Source organism: Scleropages formosus, chromosome 1, assembly GCF_900964775.1.
Source record: "Scleropages formosus chromosome 1, fSclFor1.1, whole genome shotgun sequence".
NCBI lineage: Eukaryota > Metazoa > Chordata > Actinopteri > Osteoglossiformes > Osteoglossidae > Scleropages > Scleropages formosus.
The window spans coordinates 38,799,275-38,819,897 of NC_041806.1; the positions used below are offsets into that span (position 1 = coordinate 38,799,275).

General features: G+C 45.6%; 1 protein-coding gene across 2 annotated transcripts in view; it reads left to right on the forward strand.

Moving 5' to 3' along the window:
• The window catches only part of LOC108929341 (rho-associated protein kinase 2-like), a 31,481-nt gene extending 12,404 nt beyond the window's left edge, over positions 1 to 19,077 (forward strand). Inside the window, exons 8-32 of one of the 2 annotated variants that reach the window (XM_018743787.2) lie at positions 1,517 to 1,608; positions 3,811 to 3,970; positions 5,042 to 5,105; positions 6,197 to 6,285; positions 6,402 to 6,450; positions 6,536 to 6,671; positions 6,902 to 6,993; positions 7,544 to 7,790; positions 8,751 to 8,857; positions 9,333 to 9,492; positions 9,853 to 10,013; positions 10,297 to 10,481; positions 10,569 to 10,638; positions 11,324 to 11,427; positions 11,552 to 11,738; positions 12,028 to 12,121; positions 12,409 to 12,503; positions 12,594 to 12,779; positions 12,995 to 13,163; positions 14,193 to 14,260; positions 15,277 to 15,365; positions 15,614 to 15,692; positions 15,958 to 16,225; positions 16,459 to 16,708; positions 18,447 to 19,077. In XM_018743787.2, coding sequence (XP_018599303.1) covers positions 1,517 to 1,608; positions 3,811 to 3,970; positions 5,042 to 5,105; positions 6,197 to 6,285; positions 6,402 to 6,450; positions 6,536 to 6,671; positions 6,902 to 6,993; positions 7,544 to 7,790; positions 8,751 to 8,857; positions 9,333 to 9,492; positions 9,853 to 10,013; positions 10,297 to 10,481; positions 10,569 to 10,638; positions 11,324 to 11,427; positions 11,552 to 11,738; positions 12,028 to 12,121; positions 12,409 to 12,503; positions 12,594 to 12,779; positions 12,995 to 13,163; positions 14,193 to 14,260; positions 15,277 to 15,365; positions 15,614 to 15,692; positions 15,958 to 16,225; positions 16,459 to 16,708; positions 18,447 to 18,450 — 3,205 coding nt within the window. In that variant the 3' untranslated portion in view covers positions 18,451 to 19,077. Of the gene's footprint in view, positions 1 to 1,516; positions 1,609 to 3,810; positions 3,971 to 5,041; positions 5,106 to 6,196; positions 6,286 to 6,401; positions 6,451 to 6,535; positions 6,672 to 6,901; positions 6,994 to 7,543; positions 7,791 to 8,750; positions 8,858 to 9,332; positions 9,493 to 9,852; positions 10,014 to 10,296; positions 10,482 to 10,568; positions 10,639 to 11,323; positions 11,428 to 11,551; positions 11,739 to 12,027; positions 12,122 to 12,408; positions 12,504 to 12,593; positions 12,780 to 12,994; positions 13,164 to 13,426; positions 13,804 to 14,192; positions 14,261 to 15,276; positions 15,366 to 15,613; positions 15,693 to 15,957; positions 16,226 to 16,458; positions 16,709 to 18,446 lie in introns of those variants that run through there. The other variant, XM_018743788.2, reaches the window with a different exon arrangement.
• Positions 19,078 to 20,623: the final 1,546 nt, after the last annotated feature.

Sequence of the window (20,623 nt, forward strand, 5' to 3'; positions counted from 1 at the left end):
AGATTTTCCTCTGAGGGACCGTCGTTGTGGAGAAAAGGAGGTGGAGGGAAGTAGAACACAGATGGTGCTGCTTACAGAAGTAGCGGAGCACAGCTTTGGAGCGCACTTCCCCTGTGAGGAGCACTTCCTGTTTATGGTAACAGTGGGAGTTCTGGAAACTTCTGTTAAAGAAAAACAATGTGCTGCACAAATCAGCCATTCATAGCTGTGTACTTTCCATAAACTAACACGCGTGAGGAAGAAACTTCAACACATACACACCACAAACACCAAACACATCTGCAGACACCCTTATTCATATTTATAAGAATTGTATTATTATAATGATTTTTTTCAGCAACCATTATTTATCACAAACCATTTTCCAAGGTGGCTTACAGTGTTAGATCGTCGACTTTACAATGATTTACGCTTTTATGCACCAAGGTATTCTCACTGCATCAATCAGGGTAAGTACAGTACCTCGATAAAGGGTACTACAGCAGAGTTGGATTCGAACCACCAGCCTTCAGATTGCAAAGATACAGCCCTGAGAACTACTCCCCCTGCTGCCCTTTTCGTAGTCGTGTAGGGAGGTGCTCGCACCCCCAGGGGTTTTTACACAGAGAAAGTCACACATTCCCTGATCAACTGTAACTATAAACATTAACTTGAACAGACTTCCAGGACGCACGCACGCACACACACACATTTCCTGAACCGCTTGTCCCAGACGGGGTCGTGGGGGAACCGGAGCCTACCCGGCAACTCGGGGCGTGGGGCCGGAGGGGGAGGGGACACACCCAGGACAGGACGCCAGTCTGCCACAAGGCACCCCAAGCGGGACTTGAACCCCAGACCCACCGGAGAGCAGGACCCTGTCCGACCCGGTCCGACCCACTACGCCACCGCGCCCCCTCCTTCCAGGACACGCAAAAGTCACACGCACTTTGTTCAGCAGCGTAACGTAAACATTAACCTGAATGACGCACACCGTACACGTTCTCCTCGAAGATGCGGTCCACAGTGTAGCGCTACTCTCAGTGCAGCGCCGCTCTCTTGGGCTCTGCCCCGCGACTGCATTGGCCTGCGGCTCCTCACACGTGGCACGGCACACCACTCCTCCGTCGTCAGACGCTGCACGCCGGGGCTGACGGATGGAGCAGGACGGGGGGGAAGGGGGGCTCTGCAGCCTTTCTCCAGCTGTATCCAGCTGCACCACATGCTTGCTCCATTCGTGTCTGTGTCTCTGCCCTGCTCCTCTCAGAGAGCTGGGGTTTAACAGCAGCCCCCCCCACTCCCGACAGTGATTACTACATGTTCTGCGTACTGGTCCTTCTCATCTTGTTCTGTGTGCGGTCGGCAGTCTTCGTCGGTCTGTGAGAAAGTGCAGCGGTCACATGCAGCGGGTCACCTGTGGTCACCTGTAGGTTCTTAAGGTTGTGGTTGGTGAGAAGGGGAGGGGAGGTGGGAAGAGGGGGAAGAGGACTGACGGAGCAGTCACTGGCTCTCTGACCTGCTGTTTCTCCGTGCGCAGGGAGGTTCGTCTGGGGCGCAGCAGCGTGGATGAGATCAAGCAACACCCCTTCTTCGCCAACGATCAGTGGACCTTTGACACCATCAGAGACAGTAAGTGATGCCTCGCTCTCTGCTCATCTGCACAGAAAAGGTTCTCTGGTCCCCTGCGTGTTTGCTCTCCCTCATCGCCCTCTGATCGTGTCCTTTTGCGTTTTAGTTTCTCTCATACTGGTGTGACACAGAACCTCTCAAAAGTGTGAGTATGCCAGCTGGGGAAAAGCTCTTTTTATTATTATTATTATTATTATTATTATTATTATTTTTTAAGTTGTTTTTTTTATTTTTAATTTTTTTTTAAAAGAAATTTAGTTAACAAGTTGATGAGGGAATGAGCTGCCTCTTCTGTCGCACTTCCCAGTTGACGTAGGACACCTATGTGTTGCTTTGCTTTCACTCGCCTGTCCAGAAAGTCCTACGCAGGTGTAGCCCGGGTGTACTCAAACTTTTGACCGGCCGTGTTCCTCAGTAGGTTTTCCTTGTTACCCTCCAGTCTGTCTTTTCCTCTTTTTTTTTTTTTTTTTTTCCCTTCCAAAGTGCCTATGAATATAGCTTCTTCCTCTTTTCTCCACCCCCCCTCATTCTGTGGACAAGACCCCCGCCTGAGTGAGTGAAGCGTATGAGTGCTGCTGGTGCTGTACTATACTGCAGCGTTTCCGTATCGCCGTGGTGCGTCTGTAGATTGTTAGTCTGCCTTGTTTCACTCATCCCGCATGAGTATAGAGTCCTGTCAGCCTCCCCGCGCTAAAACACAGCTCCGCTGAGACCTCCGGTGCCTCGTGATGATTGGAGGTCCGCAGAACCCAACCGTCAGTGGGATGAATAGCTGCTTTCTCAGCCAGAGCTCCCAGCCTGGACCCTTCGCTGCCTGGATAACAAGGCGTCCCGTTTCCTGAAATATCCCGTCCGCCTCTGTAATCCGATCGGATGCGGGTGCCAGCTCTTCGCCTCCAGCCAGAAATGCGGCCAGGCTGCATCGGGAGAATTTTTCAGAGCAGCCCTTTGCATAGGGGGCAGGGCCGGCTCGGCGCTGTGGTGTGGCCGGCGTGGTGCCGCTAATGACAGGGGGGCCCGACCCGCAAGGCCACACGTCGGGGCTTGATCTCGCTCCCCGCGGCCACAGCTGGCCCCCCTTACGGCCGATGCTCGGCGGAGGCCAGAAGACAGCGGGCCCCAGGTCGGCTTCGTGCGCCGCTTCTTCTTTCGCTCTCATTTTCTCGAACTCGCGGTCTGTCATTGAACGCAGTCGAGCGTCTGAACCCCGAAGTCCGCCCTCCGCCCTTCCGCGAGCACGAGGTGGATCGCAGGGGTGCGAGCGCGGGTTCAGACGTGGCCGTCGCGCTCGGGACCGGCTGCGCGCGGCCGGAAAGGCGAAGCCGTTTTCTCAGAACTGGAGAAAAGCAGCACTCTCCTCAGGAGTGTGTTTTGGCTGCGTGTTTGAAAGGCGCAGTGTGCGAGGGGCACAAAGCAGGTACTGTGAGGAGAGCGCAGGGGTGTGGGTCGTCACGAGACGCCCGTCTGCGGCGCTCCATTAACATAGCGTTACCCCTCTCTCTCTCTCTCTCTCACACACACACACACACACACACACACACACACACACACACACACACACACATACTTGAAAAACAAATGTGTGAATCCCAGAGAAAACTGTTCTCCTTAGAAGCACAGCAATAACTGCGAAGGGAAGCAAGTCGTACTGAGAAGCAGCTCTTGATATCACATTTTGACCACAGGTATGACTTGTATGCACTTGAGAGATCGGCGTGGGGTCTGAAACCTGTTTACTTGCTACTCTCTGCGGAGCTTTGTCAGTAGGTACCCGTGGACCTATAAGATAGAACACGCCTTCAGCTTTATTTGACCAGGATGGTGACGGTGAAATAGTATTTAACAAATCAAATTTTTTTTTCCAAATCTTTCTAAGTACAATTTCAAAAGAAAACCTTTGAGTTCTCGTATATAAAACATGAAGTTCTTTAATTGCAGTTGTGACAACTCGTGCCTAGTAGTTATGCTGTTTTCATGGAGTGATATATGATAATTCTTGCGGTTGTAGATTGTGTCTTATGTGTTTAAAGCTGGACATCGTATAAAAAAACAAACGTGATGTTTCTGTTTATATCAAAGTAAATTAAGAATCCCTTTGCAACACAAAAAAATTAAATACCATAAAGCTGCAATGTGTTGATTTTTTGGAGCCAGCATCCCAACTGAGCTCAACTCTCTCTTTCCCGCCTCCCTCCTCCCCAGCGGTGGCGCCCGTGGTGTCGGAGCTCAGCAGCGACATCGACACCAGCAACTTCGACGACATTGAGGATGAGAAAAGCCACGTGGAGACGTTTCCCACACCCAAGGCCTTCACGGGCAACCAGCTGCCGTTTGTGGGCTTCACCTACTTTCGGGAGGACCAGTAAGGCTTCTGTTCAAGTCCCCGAGTGCAGAGGTGTTCCTGACTGGCCATGTCCCTGGGGATGTTGGGACCTCTCTATTTCAGTGTGTGCGCCTGGCAAGGATAATAAGTCTTGAAAAGATCTCCACAAAATGTGCCTTTTTTTTTTTTTTTTTTTTTATAAAAAGTTTGCAAACTGTTGAAAAACATCTAAAATCACCTTTTTAAATGTGTTTCCAATTCCCTTGGCGTGGACTTAGAACACATTTATTGCATTAATATGAAAGTCGATGGAAGACAGGAAGGCGTGTGTGTGTGTGTGTGTGTGAGACACAGAGAAGGGACCGAACATAATTGGACAGAACATGATTCACATGGTGCTCTGTGGACCTCTGTGTCCACCCCCATGTTTCCGTTTGCGGAGTGTGGGTGTTTGGGCACGCGTCCCTTTGCGTATGGGCGCGCCCCTGCCGGAGGAGGTGCGCCAAGGGGTGGAAGCTGCGCTGCTGCGGAGAAGGTCCGGGAAATAGATCGCCAAATAAAGAGAGCGCTGTTGAGCAGATCTCGGGCTCTCTGTTGCCTGCGTGGAGCCGGAGTGGTCTCACAGTGCCACCCTGTTTCACACACACACACTGCACTTTCACCTTCTGCAGCGCCAGACGCACCTCGACACACAGCGGTTCTTACACCATCAGTCATACCTTATCTGGGGAACCCGAGAGGAGTGAAACCGGAGTACAGTAATTGCTATGTTTGATTTAACAATGCCAGTCTTGACTGACATTGAGACAGCTGTGATTATGGGATAATGATGTTCTGCAATAGCATACAACTGAATAACGGCAGTGAGCCTCAATGTTTTTTTTTTTTTTTTTTTTTTTTTTTTTTTCTCCCCCCCCCCCCCAGTTGCTGAAAAACAAAGTTAAAAGTGGTGGGTGACACTAGAATACTGTCAAACGTCTTGCTGTCTGTGCGTTGTGGGCCGAAGGTTTATAACTGGCTCGTCAAAGAGGGTGCTAAAATTTGGAAAGCTTTGTTATTATGTCTAAGACTTTGGGCTGTTTCAGTGAAAAAAAATAATCTTTTCCTCAGGTTGCTAAGTGACATTTGCCCCGGTGGTGTCAACAACCAACATCAAACGCTGGCCAAACAGGAGGTGCGTGATTTCTGCCCCAATTTGTGCATTTAAGGGAAAAAAACACACACATACACTCATGTAAATATTTAGCATAACCGTGCTTTTGGATGGGTGTTGTAGCCTGTGTGTGTGTGTGTGTGTGTGTGTGTGTGTGTGTGTGTGTGTGTGTGTGTGTGTGTGTGTAGGTGTACAATTTAGGGCACAAAAATTTGCTGGCAAATACATGCAATACAGGCGGCGTGGTGGCGCAGTGGGTTGGACCGAGTCCTGCTCTCCAGTGGGTCTGGGGTTCGAGTCCCGCTTGGGGTACCTTGCGACGGACTGGCGTCCCGTCCTGGGTGTGTCCCCTCCCCTCCGGCCTTACACCCTGTGTTGCCGGGTAGGCTCTGGTTCCCCGCGACCCCGTATGGGACGAGCGGTTCAGAAAGTGTGTGTGTGTGTGTGTGTGTGTGTGTGTACATGCAGTGTCAAGTCAAGTGGGTTTTTATTGTCATTCCTCTATATAGCTTGTATGCAGTGGAATGAAATGTCGTTTCGCCAGGACCACGGTGCAACACAGGACAGTACGCAGGGCTACACGAAGTGCGAATGCACAACAGCGTGAGATGAGTGCAGGACAATAAATATACAGCACAGAACAGTAAATACACAGGACAGTCAGCGTGAGTCCAGTTGGTCAGCCTGGGCAACACCTGTGCGGGACAGACTGGACAGAACAGGGAAAGCAAAGCGACACACACGTGTCCTACATCTCTGAGTGCCAAAGAGATGGGAGAATATGGCACCTCATTTCCCGATCAAACTTGTTAACCAAGTGCATGGGAATCAAGCTAGTTTCCAGCAAGCGTACTTACACTTCTGCCTGGTACCATACTCATTCAGGCACAAAGTGTAATGTTTGACAAATCACTCACCGTACAGCAACAGAGCAACAGCCAGCAGAAGACTCTGGGGTTCAGCGGACACCAGGCCGCCGTCACTTCTGTAGAATTCAGATAATGTACCCAGTCATTTAGGAGGAGGTCCAGGACAAACGCGGTAGAAAAAGAGGTATTTTCCTGGTGACGAGCTGCGATTGGATAAACGGGCTTCATCTCTGCTCTCTACAGTCAGATGATCTTCAGAAGAAGCTACAGAATCTGGAAGAGCAACTTAAGAATGAGATGCAGGTTAAAGATCAGCTGGAGAATAAAATCAGGTGTGGGTTTGCAGTGACTAGATGCCTTATGTACGGATGGCTTATTTTATGAATTTAAGTTGGAGGTTTTATTCTGCATATGATTTTTTTTTTTTCTTGTTTTGTTGTCTTCTTAGAACTTCAAATAGCTGTCTTGAGAAGCTTTCAAAACAGCTGGATGAAGAGGTGAGTGGGGTTCTGTATCTTCTTCGGACGGGTGGCAGGAGCCGCAGTTGCCGGAGCTGGCGTCGGATTTGTAATTTCCCTCTAGATGAACGGCAGGAGGATCCTGGAGACCACGCTGTGCCAGCTGGAAAGGGAAAAGGCCCTGCTGCAGCACCAGAGTGTGGAGAACACCAGGAGGGCAGAGCAGGAGGCTGAGAAGAAGAGGAGCTTGGAGAAAGAAGGTGGGCACGGCCGGCACCTGTACATCCGCCATGTCTTTGCGCTCACACGCGTGCGCACGCAAGCTCGCACGCGTAGCTCGAGCCTCTTTGTTATTCACGAGGCTGAGTGCTGGCACGCAACGATGTCAATTCACGACCGCAGCTGTTGAGTCACGGATGGTTTTCTGGAATGTGTGCTGGAATGTTTACTGGAATTTCTTTACGGGGAATGTTGCGCACCTCTGCGCCAGTGAACAGCCTGCGCGATCAACTGGAGGATCTGAAAAAGAAGAGCGAGAGCTCCCATGCGTCCATTGAGAAGAACGTCCACTTGCAGAAGCAGGTACTCTAAACCTGGATGCCACTGCTGAGCCACGTCTCTGGTGTGGTCACCCTCCTCTCTCCATCTGCTAAAGTTCTAAAGTAAAGGGTTTTTTTAAGCTTATTTGGGATCTTCCGGTCACTGTTCAGTGGGAGCGCGGTGGTGCGGCGGGCTTGGCCGGGTCCCGCTCTTTGGCGGGTCTTGGGTTCGAGTCCCGCTTGGGGTGCCTTGCGACGGACTGGCGTCCTGTCCTGGGTGTGCCCCCTCCAGCCTTATGCCCTGTGTTGCCAGGCTAGGCTCTGGTTCGCTGCGATCCCACTTGGGACAAGCGGTTTCAGCCAGCGTGTGTGTGTGTGTGTGGTCACTGAGCTGTGTGGCCAGTCATCTCTCACACTCTCAGTTTGTGTTTTCTCTGTGTTTATATCCACGTCAACGCAGCAGGCATGTGCGACCATCTGTCTGTCTACTAACTCAGGTTTGCGGCCCATCTGCATCTGTTGAATGTTTATTCCATGTGCTGCTGCTTCCATGCGCATAACTCTGTCTTCCCGATGGGTGCGTCTCTCCCCAGCTGGATGAGGCCACCGAGGCTCTGAAAGCCGGAGCTGAGGAGGCCTCGCGCCACCGAAAGGCTCAGGCCGAGATGACCAAGCAGATCCAGCAGCTGGAGACGAGTGTGAGGGACCTGCAGAATAAGAACAGCACCTTGGAGAACAGCAAGCTGGATCTGGGGAGGGAGCTCATCAATCTGCAGGAGACCCTGGAGATGGAGAGGAGAGCCTGCAGTCAGGGCACAGAGGCGATCGCTGACCTGCAAGGTGAGTGAATCGACAGCTAGGGCACCGAGGAAACTACCAGCCTTTAGCAGAAAATTGAGAGTAAAAGTTTGTGGAGTTTTTGGATTTATCTGTATTTCTGCATGACTGGCTTCTAAAATGTGACCACAGTGAAAATAATGAAAAAAGAAAGTGCTATTTCACAAAACACAGAGACCGTTTTACATTTCCATCTCTTTATTGCACAAAACAGTTGAAACAATCAAGGTCATTGATAGAAATATGTGAACCTTAAAAAGGGGGTAACTGGATTCAGGTAGGGGGGTGCAGTGGCACAGTGGGTTTGACCGGGTCCTGCTCTCCGGTGGGTCTGGGGTTCAAGTCCCGCTTGGGGTGCCTTGCGATGGACTGGCGTCCCGTCCTGGGTGTGTCCCCTCCCCCTCCAGCCCTATGCCCTGCGTTGCCGAGTTAGGCTCCGGCTCCCCGCGACCCCGTATGGGACAAGCAGCTTCAGATGATGTGCGTGTGGATTCAGGTATTTTCTCCAATGAGTCAGGTGTCCCAGTCAATTCAGGTGTGACCTTTTCTCACAGCTGTGCAATATTAGCGCTGCTGTTGTGGAACAACCCTTAGGACTTTTTTTTTATGACAGCGGCTTGATATTGATTTTCAATGTGAATAAACTTAACAACGAGTGAGAGTCTTGTTTGGAGTATCAAAGGAGTCCATCACAAAGGAACAGAAGTGCACATTCTGTATTGTGCTTCAAGGCTTTCCTGTGGGATTATTTTTCATCCCCCCGAAACAAACATGGTCTTTATTTTCTGATGAAGGCAGAGAATTTATTGTAATGTTCTTTGAAGCGCCAGTGACCAAGCTGTTCTGCGACCTTGTGTAGTTGACTGTGCCCGGTCTATTCCTTCCCCCCGCGAGAGGGGCTCTCTCATCCTCTGTTCACGGTTCGTCTGGATGGGAGCGGTTATGCTTTCACTGTCCCCACAGGGCGCATCTCTGGGCTGGAAGAGGAAGCCAAGGAGCTGAAAAGCACTTTGACATATGCCCAAGAGGAAAAGAGAGAGCTGCAGGAGAAGCTGGCGCACCTGGAAAAGGTAAGGGTGCTCTGACTCGCTCCACATTCCTCCATCTGTCTTATGCTTAGCTCTGTCCTCTCTCTCTGCTGTTGAACGATTTCTTTAAATAGCTGTTTACCAACAGATGCATAAGATCACAGGCGTGCATATATTTAGCAGCTGCTGAAGACATTTCTGTTGACTAAGTCATGTCAGCACATATGAGTATGATTTGTCTTACAGCAGGTATTGTCTTAAATAAAAGCAGCTGGTAGTAGCTGGAGCTGCTTCCTTTGGACCTAAAGGTGACAGGTTCAAAGGCCACCTCTAGTTGTTGTCACGTTGAGCAAGGTACTTACCCTAAAATTGCCTAGGTAGGTAAGTAATTGTAAGTAGCTGTACAAAGTAAGTTGCTTTGGAGAAAAGCGTCAGATAAATGGACAAATATAAACGTTTAAATGAATGTACGCCCAGATATGTTGCTGCTGCTGACTGTCAATAACCACGTGTCCAGGAGAAGAGCAGCCAGGAGATCAACCTGACCTACAAGCTGAAGGTCCTGCAGCAAGACCTGGACCAGGAGCAGGCTGAGCATAAAGCAGCAAAGGCCCGGCTGACTGACAGCAGCAAGATCTACGAGTCCATAGAAGAGGCCAAGTCCGAGGCTATGAAGGGTGAGGTTGAGCAGACGTTCACATCTGTTCATCGATAACCTCCGGTGCAGTGAAAAGCAGATTCTTCTAATGCAGTCATTTCTTTATTGCAGTTGCCTTCAACTTGATCATGCACCAAAAGATTTACGTATGTTACTGCACGCTGTAATCTCAAACTATCTCATCCAACAGGTTCTTTCTCTCACAGATTCTTCTTTCTGAGTGATGTTCCTTAAAAAACATAGAAAAATAAAGTAGCTTCCAAGTCAGACATCTTTCACTTTAGAGTATGTAACTCTTCCGCAGTGTACTTTCACGAGTTCTTATAACAAGAAATGTCAGTACTGGAACATCTCCGTTCTCTCCCCATGACCTCACCAGAGATGGAGCAGAAGCTCCAGGAGGAACGAGCACTGAAGCAGCAGTTGGAGAACAAACTGCTGGAGGTGGAGAAGCAAAGCTCCATCCTAGACTGTGACTACAAGCAAGCACAACAACTGCTGGAGGACCTCAGCAGAACCAAAGAGAAACTCACTGAGGAGGTATGTTAGAAATTGAAGAATACAAGTGGGTCGTAAGAAATTCAAAATTTTATTGTCACTGACAAACTAAGCAAAACTTCACCATAAAGACGTAAAAAGAAGGACGTGCGAGGCACCGCATAGAGACGACTGTTGGCTTGTGACCATTCATTGGTAAACCTAAAGTAATGCTTAAGTGATGGAATTACAAAAACTGTGCTGATATGGTCTCCATCCTAGTACTGCATGCACAATGAAATCCATGACTTTAGCTACATTCCTCTCATCCTTGGCTCTTTTCCAGGTGAAGAACCTGAACCTGCAGATAGAGCAGGAGTCTCAGAAGCGTAGTCAGATGCAGAAAGAGCTGAAGACCCAGGGACAAGAGGTTATTGCGCTGCATACTTCCGAGAAGCAGCTGAAGCAGGAGCTCAACCACCTATTGGACCTGAAGCAGAATCTGCAGAAGCAGAACCAGGATCTGCTGATGTGAGCATGAGCAAGGGTGGCTGTGGGGTCTGCGTCAGAACATGTCTGGATGTGGTGGTCTAACTGTGTCTGCGCGTGTGTGTGCAGGGAACGGCAGAATGCCGAAGGACAGATCAAAGAGCTGCAGGATCAGCTTGAGTCCGAGCACTATTTCACGGTAACGTGCTCTGCAGCACTAACCTTCGAGTTCCATCATTCTGTATACCCCTCATTATTCTTGTAGTGAAAGTCAACTTTATTGTCGCTTCCACAATATGTTTAGAACATACATCGGTGTGAAATAGCATTTTTCCTGGAGCACAGTGTGAAATGGAGAACAATATATACGAATACTACTACAACAATTTACAATAACCAACTACCGAACATGGGATAAAGTGCAGTGGTGTGATTGGTTCTCATAAATAGAATGAATAGATTTTAAAGTAGTAGTGCAAAGTGAGGTTTTTGTGCAATAATTGTTTGTACCTCAACCACGTACACTGACCTCTCATATGAAAAATAATATACGTTTTTGAAGACACAAATGTTTTCAATTTTACTTCATTTTTATTTGTATTTTGTTGACTTAGTGATTTTTTTCAAAAATTTCTTTCTGTTGCAAAATGAAGGCAACGTTTTTATCTGCAACCTTTGTAATACGAGGGTTGCTGGTTTAAATCTCTTGTACTGCTCCAGTAAAAATTACCCAGCTGTATAAACGGGTAAATAGTTGTGTATACCTTAATGTCATAAGTCACTTTGGAGGAAAGTGTCAGCTATATGAAGAAAGGTAAATTATACAGATACATGATTGAATGATGTGTTAGTTGCTGATAGTGTGACCACCCCTTTTACCGCAGACCCTCTATAAGACTCAGGTACGTGAGTTGAAGGAAGAGTGTGAGGAGAAGAACAAGCTGTACAAGGATCTTCAGCAAAGACTACACGAGCTTCAGGAGGAGAGGTGAGGAAACTACACCCCCTCTCATCTATGTTGTGTTCACGCTACTTCAGTGGTAAAGATAAATGACTACAATAAAGTTTTCTCAGGGTCACAGTTCCATCTTACCCCTCAAACTCTCCCCCAGGGATTCACTGGCCTCCGAACTGGAGGTGACCTTGACTAAGGCAGACTCTGAGCACCTGGCTAGGTCAATTGCAGAGGATCAGTACTCGGACCTGGAGAAGGAGAAGATCATGAAAGAGCTGGAACTCAAAGAGATGATGGCTCGGCACAAACAAGAGATTGGGGAGAAAGAAGCCACAATCATCTCGGTGAGGGACAGGGTGGTTGAGAACAAGCAAAGTATTGTTCTCCAGTTTTTGGACTTGGAGGTTTTTTTGCAGGGTCCGTGTCTCTTCTTCTGCTGAATCAAATGTGTTTTTAGTCTGATCAAAACTCTCAAGTTCTAAGGAGTAGATGGGGTATCGCTTGATGTATGTTTGAGGGTTTCATATATAACATCATGAGATGAGGGGGACAAACCAAGATGTTGGACATGATGAACAGTCAAGGCTGATTTACTGTGACTTGAAAATGAGGGTTGTCCTGTCTCCCCTACAGCTGGAGGAGGCAAATCGCACCCTGACAAGTGATGTGGCCAATCTGGCCAATGAGAAAGAAGAGATGAACAACAAGTTGAAGGAAACCTTGGAACGTGAGTGTGTCTTTTCCGGTCATTCTCTGGAAAGCTTCTCCCACCTGTTTCTACTCTTCCTGCCTTCCTTCCTGTCTATGTCTGGCTGTCAATGGATGCTTGGATGCTCTATCAGATATTGCGCAATGTTTAGAAATCTTTGCGGTGTTTCTAAGCGGGATTTTTTTTTTTTTTTTCGGTAATTGGTCCCAATTTTTGGGAATGTGTATTCAGGGTTTGTTGTTGTTTGATATTTCGGACAGTCTCCGTGAGCTGCGCCAGTTAATTGTTGTCCGTTTCACATACAGAGCTACAGAGGTCTAAGGAGGAAGAGCGCCATATTAGTGCAATGAAGATCAGCTTTGAGAAGCAGCTGCAGATTGAGCGAACGCTCAAGATCCAGGTAGGAGGGGAGGGAAATGCTGTCTGATTTAACTGAAAATGCCGCACTTTCGGTGTTCACTTCCTGACTGTATTGCTGTGTTTGTTTTAGGCTGTGAATAAACTGGCAGAGATAATGAACAGGAAGGAAGTGCGCGGTGTTCACCGTCACAGTGATATGGACATTCACAGGAAGGAAAAGGAGAACAGAAAACTACAGCTGGAGCTTCGGTCAGAGAAGGAGAAATTGAACGACATCATCATCAAACACCAGAGAGAGATTGAGGAACTGCAAGCGGTCAGTGTGCACAATAAAATTAACCTGCACAGCCACCCTGCCAAACAATCAAATTTCTTCACTCTCCCATCATTGTGCGCCAAAAATCAAAATAGTTGGTTCTCCCCCACTTTCTGTTTTTTTGGAGTTTTATTGTTAGTTTTTCTTCTTTCGTTTTATTATTGAGATACATTGTTTCATTGTTTTTAAGAGTTAGGTATCTCAATCACCTGCAGATGGTTGCAGAAGATAGCCAGCTGCGTATGGAGATGCAGATGGCCCTGGCCAGCAAGGACAGTGACATTGAGCAGCTGCGCTGTCAGCTGACCTCGCTCAGTGTCCACTCGCTGGACTCCACCAGCATCAGCAGCGGACCAGACCTCGATGCCGAAGATGGCTACCCCGGTAACGCCACACTCTGAGATCCATCTCTCATCTACATATGCATCCCTGCAGGACTCTCCCGTCCAGGGCTTCATCAAACCTCTTATTTAATTTCTCCTTCTTCCAAGCTCTCTTCCTCTTTTTGCCCGTTTTAATCAGTCTTGGTCCTTGCTTTAAGTGCACTTCCAATATTTGCATTTCACTACTCATCTGTTCCGTCTTTCATTCCTTCTCTCTTTCTCTGCCTCAATCCCTCCCACTTTCCTGTCTCCTCTGGACCCTAGTGCGCATCACTCACTCCCACACCTCCGAGTCCATGTCCTACACCTACCAGCGCACCTCCAAATCTGTCTGTATTGACACTAAGCCCTGCCGCAGTGCCCAGGTTCTTAATGGCTCTGACACTGAGGAGGAGGAGGAGGATGATCAGAATGTTATATCAGGGCCGCTACAGTCTCCCCGAGCCCTGACTTATGACCAGTCAGAACGTGACCATGCAGGTGACCTGCATGCCCCTTTCCCGCTGCATGTATCCTTGCTACCTCTGTTGTCTTTTTTAATCCAGCAGGCATAGCTGATGGATGCAGGCTGACTAGTAATTGTGTGCTGTGATGTATCAGTTAGTGCTGCTGCCTTTCGACTCAAAGGTCACAGGTTTGAACCTCACCTCCAGCTGTCGTACCCTTGAGCAAGGTAGTTACCCTGAATTGCTCCAGTAAAATTACCCAGCTGTATAAATGGGTAGATAGTTGTAACCTTAACATTGCAAGCTGTTTTGGAGAAAAGTGTCTGCTAAATGAATAAATATAAATGTGTCAAGTTGTAGTAAGAATGTTACACCTGCAAACACAAATTAGCTGTTTAAGAAAATATGAAGTATGTATCTGTATGCTAAAATGCATTGCTTTCTTTGCTTTTTCTTTGCGTTTGTGTGTGTGTGTGGGTTTCGGTATGTATGTCACACTAGCGCCACTCATGCATGAACTGGTGCAGGGTTTCTCATGTTTTTTTTTTTTTTTTTTCTCTCATGCTTCTCACCTATTTCTGAAGACTCAAGGCTAGAGGGCTGGTTGTCGCTTCCTCTGAAGAACACCAAGAGATTTGGCTGGGAGAAAAAGGTATGAACACTCTGACCCCTAGAGACGGCTTTATTGCTGCAGCATAACAGTGTCAGAAAGGGTTATCTAAGTATTTGTCAGTATACAGAGGTGTTTTGTTACTCTTGACCTATAACCCATCAGTCTTTGATGTTTTTTCAACAATGGTAATGACAGAAGGACTTTATTGCATAAAATTTAAAATTGCTTAACCTTACATTTGGACTGAGTGTAAATAGTTAAGGCATTACAGTAGAATAAGTTTGATTTTGTTTATGATTCTTATTATATATATTGTGAATAGCCTTGGAGCTGGGGGTTTTAATCCAGCTTAGTCTGTATGGCGTTTGCATGTCCTCTCTGTGTTTTCATGGTTTTAGTCTCTGTGCTCTGGTTTCCTCTCACAGTCAAAAGACATGCCTTTCTGGTGAATTGGTCACTCTAAAGTGCTGTGTGTGTGTGTGTGTGTGTGTGTGTGTGTGTGTGTGTGTGTGTGTGTGTGTGTGTGTGTGAGAGAGAGAGAGAGATATTCCTGCAATGGACTTGTGTAGCATCACGGGTGTGCCCTGTCTCAGAGCCTATGATCCCAGGGTAGACTCTTGACCAATGTGTTATGATAGATGGACAACACTTCTATGTAACTATAGCTAGGTTGTTTAATTTTAGAAAGTTATGCAATATTCTTTTTATTTCTGTAACTTTAGCAACAGTGTGGGGAGGGAGTCATAGTGCCGCAAACAGCAAAACAGAACCATAGTCAAAATACCATGCTTGAATATGATTTACAGGTTTGTTGTTCACAGAGCTCAGAATATTTTCAAAGACAAATAAAACACAGTAAATGATAAGTTGCATGTTGTTACACCCTGATTTAAAAAGCAGCACAATTGCGGCAACTAGGTATTCTGTAAAAGGGAATGGATCTTCATTGCTCTTTATGTATCATTAATAAGATGTAAAACATCCCAACTGAAGACCATGAACACGCAAAGTTTTATTTCTTGGTTTTTTCTGAATGAGTCGCTCTGTGTTTGCAGTATGTTGTGGTGAGCAGTAAGAAGATCCTGTTTTATGACAGTGAGCAGGACAAAGAGAAGTCCAATCCCTCCATGGTCCTGGACATAGAGTGAGTACAACTTTTGCTTTTTCCATGATGTCAAATTTCAGCTTTGCCCTTTCCACAGGACAACAATTAGGTGCTACTGTGTTGCTTCACCTCCTGTGTTCATTCATTTCATGTAACGTAACGGCAGTCTGGATGGACAAACAGTCCCTAATCTCTTCTCTCCATAGAACTTCTCTACATTCCTTATTCCCGAAAAACTGTCTTAATACATTTGCAATGTTCTTACTCTCCCTTTTGCTCGTCTGCAGTAAATTATTCCACGTGCGGCCAGTCACCCAGACAGATGTGTACCGTGCCGATGCCAGAGACATCCCCCGGATCTTCCAGGTAGTGTGAAATTCAAGGAGAGCAATCTTGCTTTGCTTCCCAATTTCACCAGCAATCACTTCTCTTGAGAAAGTACATAAATCATGCTCATATATCTGGTGCTGCCTTGTACTAATTAGCAGTTGGATTTAAATAATGCCAAAAAAGTTTATGTACCTTGCCAAAGCTGAACAAGATCTGTGGTCCTGGATTTAATTGTCCTTTATCATCTGGTCTGGAGTCCAGCCCTGTAACTGCCACACTGTTGGGTTCATTCACCTTGCAGATTCTCTATGCTAATGAGGGAGAGTTCAAAAAGGACCAGGAGTTTCCTGCAGAGCCACTGTCAACAGGGGACAGGTCCAGCTATATTTGCCACAAGGGTCATGAGTTTGTCCCCACACTCTACCACTTCCCCTCCAACTGTGAAGCCTGCACTAGGCCACTGTGGAACATGTTCAAGCCCCCGGCCGCCTTGGAATGTCGACGTTGCCACATAAAGTGCCACAAAGACCACCTGGACCTGAAGGAGGAAGTCATTGCACCGTGCAGGGGTTAGTTTGGGGAATCAGAGGTGGTTGGACATGGCTTGTAGTATTCGTGTATGAATGACTGTGATGGAGAGGGATTTGTATCTGTAGATAAAGAAGAGACTGTTCTGGAGCAGGTCTCTTCATATCAAATGAATTCTTCAAATCTATACTTCTGGCAGTCTAAACATTTTCTAAAAGCTGTTCCAGGACCATATCTGTCCATACTGACCGATGCCCTGTCCTGTACTCCTCAGTGAATTATGATGTGTCGATGGCTAAGAACCTGCTGCTGTTGGCCACGTCCCGGGAAGAGCAGCAGAAGTGGGTCGGCAAGCTCATCAAGAAAATTCCTAAGAAGCCCCCTGCTGCAGAACACACACCCCGCCCCTCGCAATCCCTCTCGCCTCTGTCTCCTCGTCTTTCTCCACGAAACTCCCCCCGCCTATCACATCGCCCCGCTATTAAAGGACAGTCTTCCAAAGCGTCACCCACCACCAAACCAAGGTAAGGATGATGACGAGATTCTCACTGTGCTGGAACAAAGATATATTGGGAGCCTGTGGATGATTTCTGGATATAACCTGTAGTCCGAATAGGATTGCTCATAGGTATAATCTAGGTGCAATTGTTCTTTGTTTCTGTAATTCTACTACTTTTCTAACGGTTAAGCTTATCATTGCATACATAGCGGTTTTCCTATTGTCTCTTTTTCACGGAGAAGCCAAATTCAGTCAGTACTCAATAAAAGTCAAAATCCTGTTGCTGTCACACCATTTGACATAATTTTAGAATTTTCTCTGCATTCCTCCACATAAGTAGGCTACTTCCACTTCGTATTTTATCTTAATGCTGTGGTGATGACTACAGTGCTGTGCTTACCTCATGCTTAGAATCATTGTCTACTGATACCTCTTGGCTTAATACAGTCACCACAATAGACTCTCATTTTCGGTTTATGCCTAGCTGTACCACTTGAGCGATCCCTCTCTCGTTCTAGGTTGCTTGATTTTGACCTGAAGGACTGGAACTGGTCATTAGATGATGATGATGACGATGATATGTTTGATTTCTGAAGATGTAACCGAGATGGTGGACAACTGTGGGTTCAATGGGCCTGTGCTGGTTTTTCTCATGCATGCTTGCCTTTTTTAGGAGGAAGTGTTGGCTTCAGACTAACTGTGCTTATTACTATAGTGACTCCTGTCTATTATTTAAAAGCTGTTTCGTTAACATTCAGCCTTTTTAATATTTTGAGCAAGAACCTTCAATTTCAGAATTAAAATATACAAATGAGATTCTCAGTTGTTTGGTATTCACCTTTCTCTAAATATTTTAATGACAGTAGCAGCCCAATCATTGTCCTACTTTCTTCATTAGATGCAGTATTAAGTGGATTGCTGTCTGCTTCCAGAGCTCCCCAGTCCCACTCAGGGTTATCTGTTGGGTGAACAGAACTAAGAATCAGTCAGCAAACTGAGATCAAGTTAGTGTTGCTGTACTAAGCAGATAGTTCTACAGAAAACTTTTGGTGCAGCATGTAAGTGCTTGCTAAGATCTAGGGTATTTTGGGCAAATTACTGCTTCCAGATGCATGTGATGTTTCATGCTGTGTGATGACCAGCGAGTGCTAACATATTTGCCACTGCTGTTTGAGGAACGTACTGTACGTCAAAGAGACGATCCTTTCCAGCTACAGATTTCATTAATAGCAGTTTTATTTCATTATTAATGCATAACAGGACCCTAAACACATTAAACCAAATATGTGAAAATGGTCATTATTTTTTAAATTTCTCACATGAGCAAGGGCAATGTCCTTTATTAACAAAGTTTCACATTCAATGGAATGGAATATTCCTGCACTGGGTGCTCTACTCTGGAAATAATGAAGTGAATAAAAAGTACTCAGGACACCACTCAGAAATGACACCCTTATAATAAGAGACAGAACCTTACAAAAGACAGCAAAGAAGGTGACATGAACTACAACATTTTATACATTGTTACTACCAGAAAAACACAAGTTCCACAGAGTAGATGTTAGTGTTAGTTACAAAAACATTTTGATGGGCTAATGTGGTTTGAATAGTGTATTCAGTATTCTCAGCAATGAGCACATGGAGTGAAGGCCTCTGTGGTGGAGAATGGTGTGATGTGACAGTAAGTGTGGATTGAAGGTGTTGGCATTGATTGGAGTCACCATCATTGTTGAATCTAACTCTTTTCTTTCCTCTTTCCCCAGTTAACATCCTTTCCTGGTATTGCAGCGCATTGACATCCAGAATCCGGACTTTTTTTTTTTTTTTTTAGCAAGGCATAACCAAAACATAAAAATGTGTGTTTTTCAGTTCTGGCTCACTCTAGTTTGCTATCCATGATAATCATTTTTTGTTCTTCAGCACTTCCTAATGTTCTTCGTATATGTTCAGGTTGTAGAAAATTATCATACACAACCATAAGTGAACTGAGAGAGGTGTTTATGGAGCTATAATACGGATGACCAAAGCACTGGTGAAACTGCTGAACCCACCACCCAACTGAATATATCATCTTTATAACAATGAGCTAATGTTGCACTACTGCTACACTGACATTCTGAAAGCACGGTAATTTACCTTAAATCTCAAGTATATGTGAGCGGAAGAAAACGTTGATGAAAAGACACTAAAGACACTAAAACAAAGTTCTACATAGTGAAGGTACTGAGGACACACAAGTTACATCACTTCAGCAGAATTTCTGTTGGTACTTTCTGCTTTCCACTGCACATCAAAGCCAACCGGTCATTTCCCTGTAAATGTAACACGGTCTACTTTTTGCAGAAAAGAAAAAGTGGAAATATGGATTTTTTTTTTTTTTTTTTCTTCCAAGCAACGTGCCTTTATGTATTTGTATGTATGTGTGTATACACACACACACACACACACACACACACACAATTACAGCATATACATGCTGTCATTAATATATTTATCAAAGTGAAGGTTTCTAGATGCTATTTTCACATCTTCTGTAGAGCTGAAGTCGTAAGACATTCCTACAACATTACAACTACACTGAGAGTGTTCTGTTTTCTTTGACTTTAACTAGTTTTTTATTAAAATTTTATTTTTGTTCATTTCAGCAGCCAGCAGAAAGGGATATTTAAAGCATGTTTTGTCTCATCATAGCAGAAGTGGAGAAGTGTTGCAAGAGTTATGTGTCTTCTCTCTCAATGCTTAAGTGCTGGAGTAAATATCAGCAAGACATTATGGAATATGTGTGCTGTTTGACAAGCAACTTATATTTGTGTTTTATATCACAGTGCACAGTGTTTTTTCATGTAGTAATTGTAAGCTTGTAATTTTTTGTATAGTTTTTTTTGTATGTTTTATATGTTAAATGTCTGTTAATTGTTAGTTCTGTGACAATTTTTACACACTTTTCTTAAGTTGCTTTGTCTGGTTTACATTTAAAAATCTTATTATTCTGAGACTGCAGATTTTAAAAATGTAACTTTGAAACATGGAGTAAGCATTAAAAATAAAATGGATTAGTTTCAAACATCTGAGTCTATTACAAGTGCCATTTTTAAATGAGTAAAGTATGTATCTCTAGATCTTAAAAACACTTGTTTACTCTGAGCTGTACATCACTTTAGAGAAAAGCATCTGTTAAATGAATAAACATAACTGTACATGATAGCACCCCGAACAGGTCCATTGGATGGGAGGCAACAGGGTTTTTTTTGAATGGGAACAGAGCCTCTATGCAGGATCTTCCTCTGTCTCACAGTCATGTATGGTGATGGGGACACTCCCTCCCTCTGGTGAGCCAGACGGCCTCATGCCTGCGCCTGAGCATTGAGATCCCTGGCAGGAGTACTTACAACATGTTATATGTAAGAAAGCCCAACAAAGAGCCAAACCAGAATATTGGTGCTCACCTGCACCTCCTTAATCTTTTAGCTGACGCATCCTACGAAATTCATTAATGCTCAGTACAAGCCTAATAATAAAAGCATAATTAGAAAAAAAAAAACAGTGTATGTTGTATGTTATAACATGAAGCACAAATGACATCAATTCAGAGTCACAAGTATTACATAGGGGTGGAGGATGACTGAGAGGTGACACTTTACTGACAGCTCGAAACTGGTCGATGTTGAAGCCGTAGACCATCTGCATCTCGTTCACTTTGTTGGCTTCTTTTACACCTTCCCCACTGTTTTGAATATTGTAGGGCAGCACTTATTGGTTGCAACTTCTTTTTGTCGGTGCATCGCGTGCACCTTTGGCACACAGTTTGAGCTTTCTGCAAAAAAATAAACACAACATACCTCTCAAAAAATGTAGAACTAAGTTCGTTGGGGACCCACTGTAGTTGACTAAATTTGTGCCAGGAAATTATTTTGGAAATGCAGACCCTGACCTTTATGAA